Here is a 20,624-nt window from a genome sequence, read left to right on the forward strand (position 1 = left end):
GCAGCCCTCAGCTAGCAGCACAGTGATCAGCTCCACTGCAGCCCTCAGCTAGCAGCACAGCGATCAGCTCCACTGCAGCCCTCAGCTAGCAGCACAGCGATCGCTCCACTGCAGCCCTCAGCTAGCAGCACAGTGATCAGCTCCACTGCAGCCCTCAGCTAGCAGCACAGCGATCAGCTCCACTGCAGCCCTCAGCTAGCAGCACAGTGATCAGCTCCACTGCAGCCCTCAGCTAGCAGCACAGCGATCAGCTCCACTGCAGCCCTCAGCTAGCAGCACAGCGATCAGCTCCACTGCAGCCCTCAGCTAGCAGCACAGTGATCAGCTCCAGCAAATGTTTATTTCATCACAGCTCAGTTCGTGTAATTCCTTACCATGCAGAATTCTTCCAGTTAAGGGTTGTTGAAGTGTTTCTGACAGCTCCTGTTATAGTTGCTAATCCAGCTGTCAACAAAATGCAAACCTCCTGAAACTGTACAGAGAAAAGATGACTGCTAGACATATTACCAGGATGTGTACTCTGAGCATGTGCTGACCAACTGGCAAGTGTCTTCACTGACATTTTCAACCTGTCCCTGACTGAGTCTGTAATACCAACATGTTTTAAGCAGACCACCATAGTCCCTGTGCCCAAGAATACTAAAGTAACCTGCCAAAATGACTACTGACCCGTAGCACTCACGTTGGTAGCCATGAAGTGCTTTGAAGGGCTGGTCATGGCTCACATCAACACCATTATCCCAGAAAACCTAGACGCACTCCAATTTGCATACCGCCCCAACAGATCCACAGGTGACGCAATCTCTATTGCACTCCACACTGCCCTTTCCCACCTGGACAAAAGGAACACCTATGTGAGAATGCTATTCATTGACTACAGCTCAGCGTTCAACACCATAGTGCCCTCAAAGCTCATCGCTAAGGACCCTGGGACTAAACACCTCCCTCTTCAACTGGATCCTGGACTTCCTGATGGGCCGCCCCGAGGTGTAAAGGGGAGGTAACAACACATCCGCCACGCTGATCCTCAACACGGGGGCCCCTCGGTGGTGCGTGCTCAGTCCCCTCCTGTACTCCTGTTTACTCACGACTGCATGGCCAGGCACGACTCCAACACCAAGTTTTCTGATGACACAACAGTGTTAGGCCTGATCACCGACAACGATGATAGAGCCTATAGGGAGGAGGTCAGAGACCTGGCCATGTGGTGCCAGGATGACAAGCTCTTCCTCAACGTGATCAAGAAAAAGGAGATGATTGTGGACTACAGGAAAAAGAGGACCGAGCACGCCGCCATTCTCATCGATGGAGCAGGTTGAGTGCTTCAAGTTCCTTGGTGTCCACATCACCAACAAAATATCATGGTCCAAACAAACCAAGACAGTCGTGCAAAGGGCGCGACAAAGCCTATTCCCCCTCAGGAGACTGAAAAGATTTGGCGTGGGTCCTCAGATCCTCAAAAAGTTATACAGCTGCACTATCTAGAGCATCCTGACTGGTATGGAACTGCTCAGCTTCCGACCGCAAGGCACTACAGAGGTTAGGGCGTACAGCCCAGTACATCATTGGGGCCAAGCTTCCTGCCATCCAGGACCTCTATACCAGGCGGTGTCAGAGGAAGGCCTTAAAAATTGTCAAAGACTCCAGCCACCCTAGTCTTAGACTGTTCCCTCTGCTGCCGCACGGCAAGTGGTACCGGAGCGCCAAGTCTAGGTCCAAAAGGCTTCTTAACAGCTTCTACCCCCAAGACAAAAGACTCCTGAACAGCTAATCAAATTGCTACCCAGACTATTTGTCTTGTCCCCCCCTCTCTGTTTATTATCTATGCATAGTCACTTTAACTCTACCTACATGTACATATTACCTCAATTATCTCGACTAACCTGTGCCCCCGCATATTGACCCCCTGTATAGCCCCTGTATACTGTTATTTTTACTGCTGCTCTTAAATTCAAATTACATTTTTTTGACTTATTTTTTTACTTAACACTTCTTTTTCTTAAAACTGCATTGTTGGTTAAGGGCTTGATAGTGAGCATTTCACTGCAAGGTCTACACCTGTTGTATTCAGCGCATGTGACAAATACAATTTGATTTGATATTATTAGCTGGCTGCTAGACCTATAGTGTTAGGTAAAGCACCGTGGTTTCTATGGTGATAAAGACATCTTCCAGCTGCCAGGTGTATTATTTGTAAAGACAATTGTATTAAGTAAATTAATACACAAATGTTACAGTGTTTTAGTCTTATATTAACAAAATTATTAAATATGGACATAGAAATACTCAAATAAACCCAGAACTCAGTCATCCTACTTTGATTTAGACAGGCAAAGAAACGAACACCTATATGTATAGGGTCCTGCGATCCTGGGGTCATGAGAGGTTGTTTTGCTTTCGCTGTTTCTCCTTCATCGCCCTCCAGCTGGATAGGACTGTCGCGACGCGGTGTTAGAAACTGCTTGAAAACAACGAACCAACTATCTGCACCAACGCAAAACTTCCAGTAAGTAATTGCCATAGTTCTGTTTGCTATCTAATTAGGTACCTTACTTGCCAGCTAACTAGCTAAACGTTAGCTAGGTAGGGGACATGGCCGGGATCCAGCGCTGAGAAATCTAGCCAGATAGCTAACGTTACATGGATAGCTAACTAGCTAACGTTAGTCCATTGTCAAGGGTAAATACATGTCCCGATCTTTGACATATTAACTACAGTATAACTAATTACATTTTGACTTTTATTCGAGGTCGAAATATGATGTGCCATTGCCTAGCTACGTCTTCTTATTGTCTAGTTCAAGTTGAGAGAACAGATTGCTGCTGTGAACAAATCCCTGTCTGTGATGTAATGGCTTGTTAACTTGCTCGCCGGCTAGCTATTTTGCTAACGGCTACTAGCTAGCTAACTTGACTTTCAGTGAACCAGCCGCCAGTCACATTGATATTGCATATTGTAACGATCTACTGTAGCTAGCAACTTGAGACTTGGCGGGGGCTTTTGACGTGCTAATATCGCCGTCAAGATGGCTGCTTGCAGATAACCTTGTTCTTCAAAGCTTTACGTGTGTAGAGATGGTTGTGTAGCTCTGGCTATATCCCATAAAATGTGTTCACAGTCCTACGAGGAGATGATCCGTACATTCCCTATTATCTGATCAGTTACTTGGTGGTGGAGTACACTGCTACTAGTTAATAAATGGCGAACAACATGCATGTTAGGACTATCCCTTTGTGGCAATACCATCTATGTCCTACATTTGCTGCAATAGGCTACATGCTGAACTCGGTCAGTAGTACTATGATAGCATAATTTGTCATCTGCCATTTTCCTTCTTGTCACAGGTAGAATGGCTGTCCCTCCATCATATGGTGACCTTGGTAAATCTGCAAAGGACATCTTCAACAAAGGATATGGTAAATGTCTTTGAAACTGGTTGGTTTACGCCTGTAGGAATGATGAGCAGGACACACATTGACATTTAATGTAACAGGGGCCTCTTCAGACAACTTAAAACGTTCACATCACTTTCGTTTGGCCTCTCTTGAGCCCGTAAGGGAATGTTTCCATCAATGCACAGAACACATTTCACACTGACATGACATTTTACAAGGAAGTTAACATAACACCCAGGCATTCAATTTGTTCAAGACATGTCACAATTGGGCCGACTGGATCAGTATTCTCCATGTAGTAGTCCATTTGGCAAGTATTTAAATGTTAAGGAGATGCTAATCAAAACAAGGTTAACGCCACTACCTTAATATGTAATGGAATATGTGGTGTTCTGAATGTTATGGTTTGTTCTTTTATTAGGTTTTGGATTGGTGAAACTTGATGTCAAGACTAAGTCTTCAAGTGGAGTGGTGAGTTTGGCTTTTCAATCCTGCCAGGGTTACTGTACATTCTGGTCCTCCATAGCAAGATATAGGCGTGCTAAGTCTGTCATTATTGTTATTTAGGAATTCAAAACCTCTGGCTCATCCAACACTGACACCAGCAAAGTCAATGGCAACCTGGAGACCAAGTACAAATGGGCTGAATACGGCCTGACGTTTACAGAGAAGTGGACCACAGACAACACTCTGGGGACTGAGATCACCGTTGAAGACCAGGTAGAGAGGAGAAACCAGTCTATACTGTAATTTGTGAGCTTTCTATTCAGATATGCTTAGTTTTTTTTCTTCCATAGATCACCAAAGGACTGAAACTTACGTTCGACACCCAGTTCTCACCAAATTCTGGGTTTGTGGCTTTTTTAAATTTCAAGCACAACTAAATGTTTCTCACCAGTCTTTGAAACCCTGAGGTGGATAACATTTATTGTGCATGTTCAGCACTGCATAGTCCACCAATCTTCCTTTATTGAAAATAATCTGTGATGACTGAACTAGAACAACAGAAATATGAGACTGATGTTTATTAATCCTATTTTCCTCCTCTATTCTCCTTCTAACAGCAAGAAGAGTGGTAAGGTGAAGACTGCGTATAAGCGTGAATACGTCAACTTGGGCGTGGATGTAGACTTCGACTTTGCCGGCCCGGCCATCCATGGGGCAGCGGTGGCCGGATATGAGGGATGGCTGGCAGGCTACCAGATGACCTTCGACACGGCGAAGTCCAAAATGACCCAGAGCAACTTCGCTGTTGGCTACAAGACGGGAGATTTCCAGCTGCACACCAATGTGTAAGCTTCATATGGATTGTATTTTTGGAGGACTTGTGTCTCAGCAGTGAAGTGAAAAGTATGACTGTTTCTACTAGAAAGATGTTCTCCTTTGTGCTTATTGGTAACTATGGTCTTAACAAGTTACATCGATTTTTAATAAGTTGGGTATATATTTTAAGATTGTCTATATATATATTCTTTATCATTGTTATTATCTATATCGTTACAAAATGTAATGCATTTAATTTATTGATTTGAGCGTTTCAGTTCATCTTTTGTTGAGTTATCATTAAACAAAAAGGGCTTTTCATCAGACAAGGATAACACAATGTTTGTATGTTTATGTCCTATATCCCAGTAATGATGGCACAGAGTTTGGAGGGTCCATTTACCAGAAGGTGAATGACAAGCTGGAGACTGCTGTGAACCTGGCCTGGACAGCAGGCAGCAACAGCACGCGCTTTGGCATCGCTGCCAAGTATCAGCTGGACTCCAGTGCCTCCATATCTGTGAGTGCTGCTCTTTTGGTTGTCTTGTTTATCAGCCTGACGGCTGTTTTAATATTCAGACTGGTTCTGCAGGATTAGTAGTTTATTAAATGGGAATGGGTTGTGTCAAATGAGATATTTTAGGAAGTAACTGGACAATTAAGTGACGTTCTTACGCAATGCCAATAATTATCATAACCCGTTGTATTCCATTGTTAATTGTATGTGTTTGTTTTATTTTCCAGGCTAAAGTTAACAATGCCAGCTTGGTGGGAGTGGGCTATACCCAGACGCTGCGACCAGGTAAGAACTGGCTCACTAATGTGCAATAGCACTGCCAGCCATCACCAAAGTGGGTTGTTGTAGCTAAGTTATTTATTTTTCCTGTTCTGCAGGTATGAAACTTGTCCTGTCTGCACTGGTCGACGGTAAGAGCATCAACGCCGGTGGCCACAAACTGGGACTGGGCCTGGAGCTAGAGGCATAAGTATCTAGCTATCCTTTCTAGTGAAGTCTTCATATTTGAATATTTGAGGGAATATCAGAAGAATTTGGCCTTATTTATTTCCAACCCAACAACCAGTAAGGGATGTCTCAAAGGAAAGTGATGAATCTAATCTAAAACATCCTCAACATAGCCCTCAGTTCTGTCAGTTAGATGGATCCCTGACCTATCAGCCACTGTCATTTCCTTTCAGTTGGTTTGTAGTCAGTCATCCTGTGTGTCCTATGACAGTAGCCCAGTACTACTAAGCCTGTTATGTATTGGTTTGTAGTCAGTCATCCTGTGTGTCCTATGACAGTAGCCCAGTACTACTAAGCCTGTTATGTATTGGTTTGTACTCAGTCATCCTGTGTGTCCTATGAACAGTAGCCAGTACCACTAAGCCTGTTATGTATTCAGTCATGTATTCCTGTACTGTACCACTAGTGAAATACATCCTCCTTCTCAAAGAGCGTGTTCATTCTGCATGTTTTACGTTTGTTTTATTGGTTTGGCTCGGACAATCCGAGGAGGGTTATATTAAGATGTATACTTTGATTTAATTCTATATATAATAACAATGTTATTATGTTGTCATTATGTGACAATCCTGAACTGTTGTTTTGCACACTAGCAAATTATATTATACCTTAATTTATATCCTTTCTTTCCCTGTTTCATTTGCACATATAGTAGCCTTCGGTTAGCAACGCTTTGCCTGTTGTCAGGACGACTCAGAATGTTCATCACGTATTCTAGGGACCTTAAACCTCTATTCTATTGGGTGATGATCTATTTAGATCATATTCTTGAGGACATGTTAATTAATTATGCTTACTGCTTCGCCACCCATTCTGCGGTCTTTGGCAGATCCATACGATCTTGATTACCTAACCTGTTTCCTAGTTGAACATGGTAATATAAATTGCACGACATTGCCAAATGGGATTTTCTGGGTGTCATTAGAAAGGAAAAGGGGAAACTATTATAACTGAGCGAATCCTCCACCTCCCCTTCCCTTAGCTGTGTATAAATGATATGACTGGGAAACCAGAAACCAAGTCCACTTGTCTATGTCTACCTTTACAATAAAGTCTTTAAACAAGTCAGTCCTTTGTTCTTGGATATGTCATGGTGCCTTCACACGGTTGGACAACATGAAACTGTACATGACAAGTCACTTGTTTTACAATTTAATGAACATTTAAAACAACCTTAACAGTGAAAGTATGACTCACCTGAGTACAATATGTGTAGAACTGTAAACATTACACATTACTTTGGTCCTTTCTAGGGCCATCAAGTTTTATTTAATCACAGGGTTTGCTGTGAATTATCACATCTTCAGAATTTGCTTAAATTAAGGTGTGATTTAAGATTTTTCATTAAAAATCAAGAATATTGACATCTAAAGTAGCGGTTGGCAAAATGATGTAAATTGAGAAAGCAGACATTTCACTTGTTTTTAGAGGTATGTTTTCAGTATATTTTTGAATGCTTTCAGACAATGATATTAATCATGATTTTTTTTTAAAGTGCACTAAAATTACAAAGTTACCTGATTAACTCCGACAGTCCTAGTTCTTTCATTTAAACCTTTTCAGGTCACATATATTCAAGGGCAGCATTACACACATGGATTTAATGACATATAAACAACAATTTGAAAAGTCAGCACTTGTACCATCAGATTATCATACCGTAAAGCTACTTCTCAGTAATTGGGTACTACAGTTTACCACAGTAAAGGCCAGTGTTGGTCAATCATAACCCAAAGCCACTTGTCACTAATTCGATACCATAGTACAGACCAGTGTTGGCCAATCTCCCATTTAGTACTATAGTTTTAAGACGTGTCTCCTACATAGTGTTAGAGTTTGAAGGCCAGTGTCACGCCGTCTCCCACAGTGAGCATGCTGATGTTGATCCTGACATCCCGGTACAACTTCTTGTTCAGCTTGTCAATGGCCTGGGTATCAATGTCATCAGCAGCAGGGTTCACCACCTTCCCACTCCACAGAACCTAAAGCACAGAGCAGCATCATCATTCTAATGTGTATATGTGTATATATATATTACCATTCAAAAGTTTGGGGTGACTTAAATGTCCTTGTTTTTGAAAGAAAAGCAACAAAAAAAGCAGTTAAAATAACATAAAATTGATCAGAAATACAGTGTAGACATTTAATGTTGTAAATTACTATTGTAGCTGGAAATGGCTGATTTTGAATGGAATATCTACATAGGTGTACAGAGGCCCATTATCAGCATCCATCACTCCTGTGTTCCAATGGCACGTTGTGTTAGCTAATCGAAGTTTATAATTTTAAAAGGCTAATTGATCTTTAGAAAACCCTTTTGCAATTACGTTAGCACAGCTGAAAACTGTTGTTCTGATTAAAAAAGCAATAAAACTGGCCTTCTTTAGACAAGTTGAGTATCTGGAGCATCAGCATTTGTGGGTTCGATTACAGGCTCAAAATGGCCAGAAACAAAGAACTTAGAAATAATCTCTAACCAGAATAGAAAGAGTGGGAGGCCCCGGTGCACAACTGAACAAGAGGTCAAGTACATTAGAGTGTCTAGTTTGAGAAACAGATGCCTCACAAGTCCTCAACTGGCAGCTTCATTAAATAGTACCCGCAAAACACCAGTCTCAACATCAACAGTGAAGAGGCGACTCCGGGATGCTGGCCTTCTAGGCAGAGTTGCAAAGAAAAAGCAATTTCTCAGACTGGCCAATAAAAAGAAAAGATTAAGATGGGCAAAAGAACACAGACACTGGACAGAGGAACTCTGCCTAGAAGGCCAGCATCCCGGAGTCGCCTCTTCACTGTTGACGTTGAGACTGGTGTTTTACGGGTTTTGTTTCTGGCCATTTTAAGCCTATAATCGAACACACAAAACGCTGATGCGACAAATACTCAACTAGTCTAAAGAAGGCCAGTTTTATTGCTTCTTTAACTCAGGACAACAATTTTCAGCTGTGCAAACATAATTGCAAAAGGCAAGTCAGTTAAGAACAAATTCTTATTTTCAATGACGGCCTAGGAACAGTGCCTTGTTCAGGGGCAGAACGACAGATTTGTACCTTGTCAGCTCGGGGATTCAAACTTGCAACCTTTCGGTTACTAGTCCAATGCTCTAACCACTAGGCTACCCTGCCGCCCCTAATAATCAATTAGCCTTTTAAAATGATAAACTTGGATTAGCTAACACAACGTGCCATTGGAACACAGGAGTGATGGTTGCTGATAATGGGCCTCTGTACGCCTATGTAGATATTCCATATAAAAAAATCAGCCGTTTCAGCTACAATAGTCATTTACAACATGAACAATGTCTACACTGTATTTCTGATCAATTTGATGTTATTTTACTGGACAAAAAAAATGGGCTTTTCTTTCAAAAACAAGGACATTTCTAAGCGATATCTTTTAGTTGCTTACGGCTGTCCATGTGATTTGAGACTACAGCCCTCATATTGAAACACTCACGTTATCAATGGCAATAATGCCTCCTTTCCTCACTAGCTGGAGGGATTTTTCATAGTAGTTGTCATAGTTTGCTTTGTCTGCATCGATGAAGACGAAGTCAAATGTCTCGGCCTCGCCATTGGCCAGGAGGTCATCTGAGGAAGAGGAGTGAGTGTGAATACATTTGTTCATTGTGTTGTTTGTAATGGATCTGTTATAAACATGTTATTACTATACCTAGAGTTTTCAATGCCGGCTGGATGCGTAGATCTATTTTCTGTGCCACTCCAGCCTGCAAAGAAAGCACAGAGGTAGACCTGGTGGTTGAGTTATGCATGGTTACGCATGACTTTTTCTGACACAATTTTCTACTCTGCTTACAATGTCGACAAGAAGGGCTTTTCTTGAAGGTGGTAGGTGAGAACGTCTGTTATCAGGTGAGACCATTAGTAATGGATGCTCTGACAGACTCTCTCTATGATGGATTAGATTACTTTCACATTCCCATCAATCTAGCACACAACCAGTCTCTCAAAAGCTTAAATTGATTTTGAGGAGGAACTGTGAAAAAGCATGTCTGAGTTTATATTTTTTTTTGTAAAGTCCAGAATATCAGCAGTGTACTGTACATCTACAGGTTCACAGCTATGGGATTAATTATGAACTTAAAGGTCTTTTTTTTCATAACAGAGTGTTTTGTGCTTGCTATCTTAGCTCCATAAAAGCAACAACCATAACAAGCTGCACACCCATCAAGCTGCACACCCATCGAGCTGCACACTCATCGAGGTGCTCATCCATCGAGGTGCACACCCAGAGGTGCATACCCATTAAGCTGCACACCCATCGAGCTGCACACCCATCAAGCTGCACACCCATCGAGCTGCACACCCATCGAGCTGCACACCCATCAAGCTGCACACCCATCGAGGTGCTCATCCATTAAGCTGCACACCCAGAGGTGCACACCCATCGAGGTGCTCACCCATCAAGCTGCACACCCATCAAGGTGCAGCTAGTTCTTAGCCCAGTGAGACAGCTTTTCTGATGCCATGCAAATGTTTTTTTTTTATTGTTTTATTACCAGGTAAGTCAGTTGAGAACAAGTTCTTATTTACAACTGCGACCTGGTCAAGCTAAAGCAAAGCGTCACAAACAACAGAGTTACACATGGAATAAACAAACATACAGTCAATAACACAATAGAAAAATCTATATACAGTGTGTGCAAATGAGGTAAGATTAGGGAGGTAAGGCAATAAATATGCCATAGTGGCGAAATAATTACAATATAGCAATTAAACACTGGAGTGATAGATGTGCAGAAGATGAATGTGCAAGTAGAGATACTGGGGTGCAAACGAGCAATATAAATAAATACAGTATGGGGATGAGGTAGTTGGATGGGTTATTTACAGATGGGCTGTGTACAGGTGCAGTGATCTGTGAGCTGCTCTGACAGCTGGTGCTTAAAGCTAGTGAGGGAGATATGAGTCTCCAGCTTCAGTGATTTTTGCAGTTCGTTCCAGTCATTGGCAGCAGAGAACTGGAAGGAAAGGCGGCCAAAGGAGGAATTGGCTTTGGGGATGACCTGTGAGATATACCTGCTGGAGCGTGTGCTACCGGTGGGTGTTGCTATGGTAACCAGTGAGCTGAGATAAGGCGGGGCTTTACCTAGCATAGACTTATAGATGACCTGGAGCCAGTGGGTTTGGTGACGAATATGAAGCGAGGGCCAGCCAGCGAGGGCATACAGGTCGCAGTGGTGGGTAGTATATGGCACTGTGATAGACTACATCCAATTTGTTGAGCAGAGTATTGGAGGCTATTTTGTAAATGACATCGCCGAAGTCAAGGATCAGTAGGATAGTCAGTTTTACGAGGGTATGTTTGGCAGCATGAGTGAAGGATGCTTTGTTGCGAAATAGGAAGCCATTTCTAGATTTAATTTTGGATTGGAGATGTTTGATGTGAGTCTGGAAGGAGAGTTTACAGTCTAACCAGACACCTAGGTATTTGTAGTTGTCCACATATTCTAAGTCAGAACCGTCCAGAGTAGTAATGCTGGACGGGCGGGCAGGTGCAGGCAGCGATCGGTTGAAGAGCATACATTTAGTTTTCCTTGAAAATGTAGCTTGAGTGCCAGTCTGTTTCATCATGCCAAATTTTTTCCATCATGCCAACAATTACAGCAAAGGAGTTGGCAAGAGCACAAACAGATCTGGGACCAGGCTATAGAAGGAGACAACAGATCTGGGACGAGGCTAATGTGAATAAAATAGTTTCAGAATGTAACTTGTTACCTGGGGAGCTTGACAAGGCTAGTGGTGCTATCCCTTACAAATACACCCATATCTGGCCTGCACACGCCAGAATCACTACAATGGTGTGAGAGATGACATATAGTCAATCAAATGATTCTGCCAGCTCGCTGAAATGCCTGTCTAAAAGAGTTACGTCAACAGTAGGTCGCGTAGCACTGGTGTGTCAGAGAAAGCAAACACAAATCCACATATCACCTCTTTCCAGAAGGGTTTGCCGATGTTGGGGTATTCGTCTTTGATGTCACAGGCCACCATCTTCCCGTCGTCTGGCAGAACCAGCGCTATGCTCAGAGTGTTGTACCCTGTGTATACTCCTACAGGGAATACAAATAAAACAAGTATTATGATACTCGTATACAGTAAATGTTTTACAGAAAAACAGTATTTATTTTTGCGAGCCAATATGGACTAGAATTACACTATGCAACATTAAATAAAATCCTAGGCTACAGAAACTAGTGAGAAGAGATTATTACATGTGATAAAGAGTTTAATGTGAATCATGTTTACCGATTTCTATAGCTTTTTTGGCTTTGATGAGTCTTGCCAGGTTAGCCATCAGCTGAGACTGCTCAGCGGCAACCATGATGAAGTTCCAGGAATCATCCATCGTCCTCTGGAAGATAAAACAGAAGAAAGGAGATGTTCATGTTTAGTTTTTCTCCAAAAATAGAAAAGTTAACATGATAAACAGCCTGTTTACTAAGTGTACATTTATATTTACAAGTCTCAGACCCAGACACTTGTGAACAGAGAGTGTGTGCTTAGTCCCCTCCTGTACTCCCTGTTCACCTACGACTGCATGGCCAAGCACGACTCCAACACCATCATTAAGCTTGCCGATGACACAACAGTGGTAGGCCTGATCACCGACAACGATAAGATAGCCTATAGGGAGGAGATCAGAGACCTGGCAGTGTGGTGCCAAAAATTTGGAATTGGTCCTCTGATCCTCAAAAAGTTCTACAGCTGCACCATCAAGAGCATCCTGACTGGTTGCATCACTGCCTGGTATGGCAACTGCTTGGCATTCGACCGCAAGGCACTACAGAGGGTAGTGCGTACAGCCCAGTACATCACTGGGGCCGAGCTTCCTGCCATCCAGGACCTCTACACCAGGCGGTGTCAGAGGAAGGTTCTAAAAATTGTCAAAGACTCCAGCCACCCTAGTCTTAGACTGTTCTCTCTGCTACCGCGCGATACCAGAGTGCCAAGTCTAGGTCCAAAAGGCTTCTTAAACAGTTTCTACCCCTAAGCCATAAGACTCATGAACAGCTAATCAAATGGCTACCCGGACTATTTGCATTGTGCAGTCGTAAAATCCATCAAGCGCTATGATGAAACTGGATTTCATGAGGACCGCTACAGGAAAGGAAGACCCAGAGTTAACTCTGCTGCAGAGGATACGTTCATTAGAGTTACCAACCTCAGAAATTGCAGCCCAAATAAATGCTTCACAGAGTTCAAGTAACAGACACATCTCAACATCAACTGTTCAGAGGAGACTGCGTGAATCAGGTCTTCATGGTCGAATTGCTGCAAAGAAACCACTATTAAAGGGCACCAATAATAAAAAGAGACTTGAAAGGGCCAAAAAACACGAGCAATGGACATTAGACCGGTGGAAATCTGTCCTTTGGTCTGATGAGTCCAAATTGGAGATTTTTGGTTCCAACCGACGTGTCTGTGAGACCCAGAGTAGGTGAACGGATGATCTCCGCATGTGTGGTTCCCACCATGAAGCATGGAGGAGGAGGTGTGATGGTGTGGGGTGCTTTGCTGATGACACTGTCTGTGATTTATGTAGAATTCAAGGAACACTTAACCAGCATGGCTACCACAGCATTCTACACCGATCTGGTTTGGGCTTTTTATTTGTATTTTTTTTTTCAACAGGACAATGACCCAACACACCTCCAGGCTGTGTAAGGGCTATTTGACCAAGAAGGGTGGAATGCTGCATCAGACCTGGCCTCCACAATCACCTGACCTCAACCCAATTGAGATGGTTTGGGATGAGTTGGACCGCAGAGTGAAGGAAAAGCAGCCAACAAGTGCTCAGCATATGTGGGAACTCCTTCAAGACTGCATTCCAGGTGAAGCTGGTTTAGAGAATGCCAAGCGTGTGCAAAGCTGTCATCAAGGAAAAGGGTGGTGACTTTGAAGAATCTCAAATATAAAATATATTTTGATTTGTTTAACACTTTTTTTGTTACTACATGATTCCATGTGTTATTTCATAGTTTATGTTTTCACTATTATTCTCCAATGTAGAAAATAGTAAAAAAATAAAAACGTTTGACTGGTACTGTACATATTGCATCAATTACCTCGACTGGCCTGTGCCCCCACACATTGACTCTGTACTGGTACCCCCTATATATAGCCTCACTACTGTTATTTTATTGTTACTCTTTAATTATTTGTTATGTCTATTTTCTTTTACATTTTTTTACTTCAGTTTATTTTTGTAAATACTTTCTTAACACTTATTTTTCTTAAAACTGCATTGTTGGTTAAGGGCTTGATAGTGAGCATTTCACTGCAAGGTCTACACCTGTTGTACTCAGCGCACGTGACAAATAAAATTAGATTTGATGTGATTTGTGCAACATAATAAATGGTTCCCCCTTGTGGCAAAAGACAGACACCATGGACTTTGGACAGTTTCTACTGTTAGGCAAATATATGAACATATTAGATAATGAAGATCCGGACCTTCTTACCAGTCGGAGTTTTTTCAGGGCCGGATGCTCCCTCAATGAATGATTGAGGACATACTGCATCAAGGGGTTATCTTTTGCCCCAGAGTGACTCTTGAAGATGTCCATGGAAAATGTGGATCTTCTTTTGCCTGGAGGGAGCAATCATGTGGTTTAAGTGTTTGATAATTTAACAATAATGGGAAACAATACACGATTACTCTCTGTCATATTTGACTGTTCAACGTCATCTTGACATGTGATGAAATTGATAAGTTGATTCTACCCCCCCTTACCAATGTAATAACCAGCCACAAAGACAACCCCAAGTGTAGCGGACCCGATCAATGCTTCTCTGGATACACTGTGAAAAGACATTGTAACAATGTATCTCCTCGCTTATTCATTGACCGTTTGACAGATCAAGGACGTCTTAACGTGTAACAACCTGTTTCCTTGTTTGCTATACGTAACCGCGGAGCTGTAATATAGTGGCGCATCCTAAATATAATGCATACACATGAACGGACAATATATCAAATTGCGCTTATATTACAATGTGCTAGGTCAAATTAATAATTAGCGCCTGCACGTGACCGTTCATGTGCTAAAACCACCCCAACGGCAATATCGCCCATAGCCACAAGTGGTCTGCAATTGAACTAAATTTTTACTTTGAGCAAGATACTGTTGAATTGTTGACTTGTCATCCAACTCCATTCAGACACTGACATTTTCGTATCATTATATCTTATGGCTGCAAAATTATCAGAAACATTTGTACAAAGTTCGTCATCAACATGAAGAAATAAACTGATCTTCACATATGGAGCACGTTTAGCACCAAAAGTAATGCGTACAGTAACTTACTTACCGCGTATAAAGAGATGAAATCGACGAACTACGAATCTGCGTGGTGCCAGTTATGTGGTTCACTGTATAAAATGGCCTCTGAGAAAAAGGGAGGGATGGAGGGAGGGTCTCTGATCCCTAATCCACGAATAATCAATTTAACACTTGCTTCACCAAATCTAGATAATGGTATTGCTTTATCATATGCTCATAACCATGGTAGTTTTACACAAAGACCTAGTGATAGTTACCAAAGTTGTGAGGCTTCTGGGGTCTCTGTAAAGTGTTGTATTGTGTTACGGACAGTTCCCTCTATCCTATTCCATTTCTGGTTTGTGCAACATACAGTTCCATGGACCCCGCTGTCACAGAAACAACAACAGAGTCTCCTACAACACTTAGAGAATGTGGACACGTTGGTTGTCATTGGTTGTTTATTTTGAACTCAATGTAAAACTCGTCTTGACAATAGTTCCAGTAGGAATATGTGAATAGGCCATGTCCAAAAAGAAAAAAAACATATCATTCTAGACTACTATAATTTTGCAATGTAATTGTTGAATTGCAAATTGTATAATCTTAATGACTACAGTCAGTGTCCCAGGTAGGGAGTTATTTACTTCTCTACCGCAGCACAGTCAGAAACCATGGAAACCGTGGACTATTCTTTACCTTTTGATGTAATTTCAGATACCTTACCAGGGTAACGACACTGTCACCCTCCAGTTGATTCTGTATCACAGAAAATCCAGGTCAACCCTACCTACCTCAAACCCTTGATCATCTGGCCTGTTTGTGACTGTCTGAAATACATCTTTAGAGCATCCATGATGCATGTAACGTGATCATGAGAAAATAAATAGCTGGGGGGGATGACCAACATGTGATGCATACTTTTGTACAGAGAGGGGCGCTGTTGTCATGTCAATGTTCAGTATACTGTATTGTTGGAGATGTCTATCCACTGGGCCTTATAACAATATGCTCTTGCATGTCAGCTCATTGAGTTATTTTCTATCGTATTAAAAAGCAGTATGATTTTTCACTAGGCTACACCATGTCAACACTGTAACATAGACCGACACTCTGCCTCTGTGGTATTTTGACCCAGTTACATACAGTATGTGTTGGTGTGTTGATCAGCAGGCCAGTGGGAGTTGATATCTCTGATCTGTGGCTGAAGTGAATAGCAGTCTTCTCCTCAGGGCCTTTTAGTTCCACAACCATAGCGTGTGATAGTGTGGTGACAGACCACTGAGAGACGAGTCTCTGCATGGAGAGATGGCTGGAGGACGGGGCGGGGGGGGCGTCATCACAGGGCCCCTGTGTAGGATCCTAATAGTGCCAGACACACACCATAGCTACATCCCAAATGGCATCCTATTCCCTATTTAGTGCACCACTTTTGACCAGGACCCATAGGGCTCGATCTGGTCAAAAATAGTGCACTATGTAGGGAATAGGGTGTTATTTGGAATGCGCACATCCCATATCAGCGGTTAATCCAGTCATGAGGGGGACGACTCCCTTACATCTGCTGCTCTGAGACACATGAGCACAAGGTCAAGAGCAGCTGGCGTTATGTCAGAGACAAATGGTGTAGATAATTAACTTCAGGGTAAAGAGGGGGATGAGAGAGGAGGGGAGTGAGGAGGGGAGAGGGAATGAGAGAGGAAGGGCGAGAGGGGGAGAGAGAGGGGATGAGAGAGGAGGGGCGAGAGGGGATGAGAGGGGGTGCGAGAGGGGGAGAGGGAATGAGAGAGGAGGGGAGAGAGGAGGAGAGAGAGGAGAGAGAGGAGGTGAGAGAGAATGAGAGAGGAGGGGAGAGGGAATGAGAGAGGAGGAGAGAGAGGAGGGGAGAGAGAATGAGAGAGGAGGGGAGAGAGGAGGGAAGAGGAGGGAAGAGAGAGGGTGAGAAGGAGGGGAGAGAGGAGGGGATAGGAGGGAAGAGAGAGGGTGAGAGAGGAGGGGAGAGGGGGAGAGAGGAAGAGAGAGAGGAGACACTGAAAATGTCAGTGCCTCCATGACTATGTCATTACATAATCTAAAATCATTATTGACTGCATTAGTTCAGGATATGCCTCAGTTTTAAGAGCTTTGGATGATGATCTGCCTCAGTTTTGACAAGCACAGGGCAGAATAAACTCAGGATAACACAGTGACTAACCAATTATATTATTATTTCTCGTACCCAGGAGAAAGTTCAGGGCAAGCAGCTGCCAGGTGTGCCACTAGAGGGGTGCAAATAGCACCAATTAATTTACAGAGAGAGAGAGAGAGAGAGAGAGAGAGAGAGAGAGAGAGAGAGAGAGAGAGAGAGAGAGAGTATGCCACTTTGTGACCTCAGCGGCATACATTGTGAATAGAAGAGTATTATCTCAGAGACCTGGTGAGTAACAAAGTTCCCAATATAAAATACAAATCACGTGAAGTGATACACAGTTCCAGAATCTGTCTGTCTGAGTGTCTGCAGGTTCCATCCTGTCCAGTTTCAACCGTGAATACAGAATCTGTCTCTCTGAGAGAGTATTTCTCCATGGGGACCAAACATGGGAGCTCAAAGACAGAGCTGAGGTGAGGAAAAGTCTGGAGGAGTCTAACCCTAACCGCTGGTAAGGGAGTAAAGGCAATATCACACCATCACACAACAAATCCAGGTGGGATGCATTACTCCTCTGTATGTCTGGGAAATTGCTGTGGTGTGAAGGATATAATTACAAATGCCATTCTATTTCTCTGATCTCTACAGTCTTAGGCTACTGTGAAGGATAATATCATGAATACCGTTCTATTTCTCTGATCTCTACAGTCTTAGGCTACTGTGAAGGATATCATCATGAATACCATTCTATTTCTCTGATCTCTACAGTCTTAGGCTACTGTGAAGGATATCATCATAAATACCTTTCTATTTCTCTGATCTCTACAGTCTTAGGCTACTGTGAAGGATATCATCATAAATACCGTTCTATTTCTCTGATCTCTACAGTCTTAGGCTACTGTGAAGGATATCATCATAAATACCGTTCTATTTCTCTGATCTCTACAGTCTTAGGCTACTGTGAAGGATATCATCATGAATACATTTTTGTACGTAATGTTGCCGCTACCGTCTCTTATGACCGAAAATAACTTCTAGACATCAGGACTGCGATTACTCACCACGGACTAGCAGAATTATTTTCCTTCTTTGAAGACTCTGACGAGCACGAGGTGGATGATATACGGCTCCCTCGGGAACAGGCCCCGAGCCCCATGATCTACGTGAAGAGGAGGCGGAGAAAGAGAGATCGGAGGGCGGGCTGCCTGCTGAGGAGTAGGAGGCGATCGAATAAACCCCCACTCCCATCAATTCTGCTCGCAAACATGCAATCTTTGGACAATAAAATGGACGAGTTATTGGGAAGATTAAACTACCAACGGGACATTAAAAACTGTAACATCCTATGCTTCACGGGGTCGTGGCTGAACGACGGCAATATCGACATATACGGTTGTACGATGTACCGGTAGGATAGAACAGCGGCGACTGGTAAGACAAGGGGCGGCGGTCTATGTATTTTTGTAAACAACAGCTGGTGCACAATATCTAAGGAAGTCTTGAGCCATTGCTTGCCTGAGGTAGAGTTTCTCATGATAAGCGGCAGACCACATTACCTACAGAGAGAGTATTCATCTACATTCTTTGTAGCTGTTTACATACAACCACAGTCAGAGGCTGGCACTAAGACAGCATTGAATGAGCTGTATTCCGCCATAAGCAAACAAGAAAATGTTCACCCAGAGGCGGCACTCCTAGTAGCCGGGGACTTTAATGCAGGGAAACTTAAATCAGTTTTACCTCATTTCTATCAACATGTTAAATGTGCAACCAGAGGGAAAATAACTCTGGACCACTTATACTCCACACACAGAGATGCATACAAAGCTCTCCCTCGCCCTCCATTTGGCAAATCTGACCATAATTCTGTCCTCCTGATTCCTGCTTACAAGCAAAATTCAAGCAGGAAGCACCAGTGACTAGATCAATAAAAAAGTGGTCAGATGAAGCAGATGCTAAGCTACAGGAGTGTTTTGCTAGCACAGACTGGAATATGATCCGGAATTCCTCCAATGGCATTGAGGAGTACACCACATCTGTCATTGGCTTCATCAATAAGTGCAACGATGACGTCGTCCCCACAGTGACTGTGCGTACATACCCCAACCAGAAACCATGGATTACAGGCAGCCTCCGCACTGAGCTACAGGCTAGAGCTGCAGCTTTCAGGGAGCGGGACTCTAACCCGGAAGTTTATAAGAAATCCTGCTATGCCCTCCGACGAACCATCAAACAGGCAAAGCATAAATACAGGACAAAGATTGAGTCGTACTACACCGGCTGTGACTCTCTTCGTATATGGTCTGCAAACCATTACAGACTACAAAGGGAAGCACAGCCAAGAGCTGCCCAGTGAAATGAGCCTACCGGATGAGCTAAACTTCTTCTATGCTCGCTTTGAGGCAAATAACACTGAAACATGCATGAGAGCACCAGCTGTACTGGAAGACTGTCTGATCACGCTCTCCACAGCCGATGTGAGTAAGACCTTTAGACAGGTCAACATTCACAAAGGGCCAGACGGATTACCAGGACATGTACTGCGAGTATGCACTGACCAACTAGCAAGTGTCTTTCAACCTCTCCCTGTCTGAGTCTGTAATACCAACATGTTTTAAGCAGACCACCACAGTGCCTGTGCCCAAGAACACTAAGGTAGCCTGCCAAAATGACTACTGATCCGTAGCACTCAGATCTGAAGCCATGAAGTGCTTTGAAAGGCTGATCATGGCTCACATCAACACCATCATCCCAGAAACCATAGACCCACTCCAGTTTGCATACCGCACCAACAGATGCACAGATGAGGCAGTCTCTATTACACTCCACACAGCCCTTTCCCTCCTGGACAAAAGGAACACCTGCGTGAGAATGCTATTCATTGACTACAGCTCAGCGTTCAACACCATAGTGCCCTCAAAGCTCATCACTAAGCTAAGGACCCTGAGACTGAACACCTCCCTCTGCAACTGGATCCGAGACTTCCTGATGGGCCGCCCCCAGGTGGTAAGGGTAGGTAACAACACATCCGCCACACTGATCCTCAACACAGGGGCCCCTCAGGGGTGCTTCCTCAGCCCCCTCCTGCACTCCCTATTCATTCATGACTGCACGGACAGGCACGACTCCAACACCATCATTAAATTTGCCGGTGACACAACAGCCTGATCACCGACAACAACGTGACAGCCTATAGGGAGGAGGTCAGAGACCTGGCCATGTGGTGCCAGGACAACAACCTCTCCCTCAACGTGATCAAGACCAAAGAGATAATTGTGGAATACAGGAAAAAGAGGACCAAGCACGCCCCCATTCTCATCGACCGGGCTGTAGTGGAGCAGGTTGAGAGCTTCAAGTTCCTTGGTGTCTACATGACCAACAAACTGATATGGTCCAAGCACACCATGACAGTTGTGAAGCATGCACAACAAAACCTATTCCCCCTCAGGAGACTGAAAATATTTGGCATTGGTCCTCAGATCCTCAAAAGGTTCTACAGCTGCACCATCGAGAGCATCCTGACTGGTT

At 43.4% G+C, this 20,624-nt stretch overlaps 2 protein-coding genes across 3 annotated transcripts; one reads left to right on the plus strand and one right to left on the minus strand.

Moving 5' to 3' along the window:
- The first annotated feature begins 2,427 nt into the window (after positions 1-2,427).
- Positions 2,428-6,746, plus strand: LOC100846953 (voltage-dependent anion channel 2). The gene is given in 9 exon segments (NM_001252349.1): positions 2,428-2,506; positions 3,345-3,416; positions 3,817-3,866; positions 3,963-4,115; positions 4,193-4,245; positions 4,460-4,687; positions 5,028-5,178; positions 5,403-5,460; positions 5,553-6,746. Coding segments are annotated over 8 exon segments (852 nt in total). The 5' UTR covers positions 2,428-2,506; positions 3,345-3,349; the 3' UTR covers positions 5,645-6,746.
- Positions 6,747-6,821: 75 nt separating this feature from the next.
- Positions 6,822-15,112, minus strand: LOC106589876 (catechol O-methyltransferase domain-containing protein 1). Of its 2 annotated transcripts, none has more exons than XM_045709971.1 (7): positions 15,018-15,112; positions 14,168-14,295; positions 11,952-12,057; positions 11,637-11,755; positions 9,355-9,409; positions 9,139-9,272; positions 6,822-7,664 (listed from the first exon to the last, which is right to left on the minus strand). In XM_045709971.1, the coding sequence occupies exons 2-7, from the start codon at positions 14,270-14,272 to the stop codon at positions 7,512-7,514; spliced, it is 672 nt and encodes a 223-aa protein (XP_045565927.1). In that variant the 5' UTR covers positions 14,273-14,295; positions 15,018-15,112; the 3' UTR covers positions 6,822-7,511. The 2 variants fall into 2 exon arrangements, with proteins under 2 accessions (XP_045565927.1, XP_014035759.1); XM_014180284.2 differs by lacking the exon at positions 15,018-15,112 and adding an exon at positions 14,440-14,536.
- Positions 15,113-20,624: the final 5,512 nt, after the last annotated feature.

The sequence above is a fragment of the Salmo salar genome, chromosome ssa28, assembly GCF_905237065.1.
Source record: "Salmo salar chromosome ssa28, Ssal_v3.1, whole genome shotgun sequence".
NCBI classification, from domain to species: domain Eukaryota; kingdom Metazoa; phylum Chordata; class Actinopteri; order Salmoniformes; family Salmonidae; genus Salmo; species Salmo salar.

What these genes read in the sequence shown, in the direction of transcription:
- LOC106589876 (XM_014180284.2), bottom strand. Translation starts at nt 14,521, where the DNA reads ATGTCTTTTCACAGTGTATCCAGAGAAGCATTGATCGGGTCCGCTACA. An exon ending in CAAAAAAGCTATAGAAATCG is followed by an intron (nt 11,756 to 11,951) that starts GTAAACATGATT and finishes TATTCCCTGTAG; the next exon opens with GAGTATACACAGGGTACAAC. An exon ending in GCAAACCCTTCTGGAAAGAG is followed by an intron (nt 9,410 to 11,636) that starts GTGATATGTGGA and finishes CTTTCTTTGCAG; the next exon opens with GCTGGAGTGGCACAGAAAAT.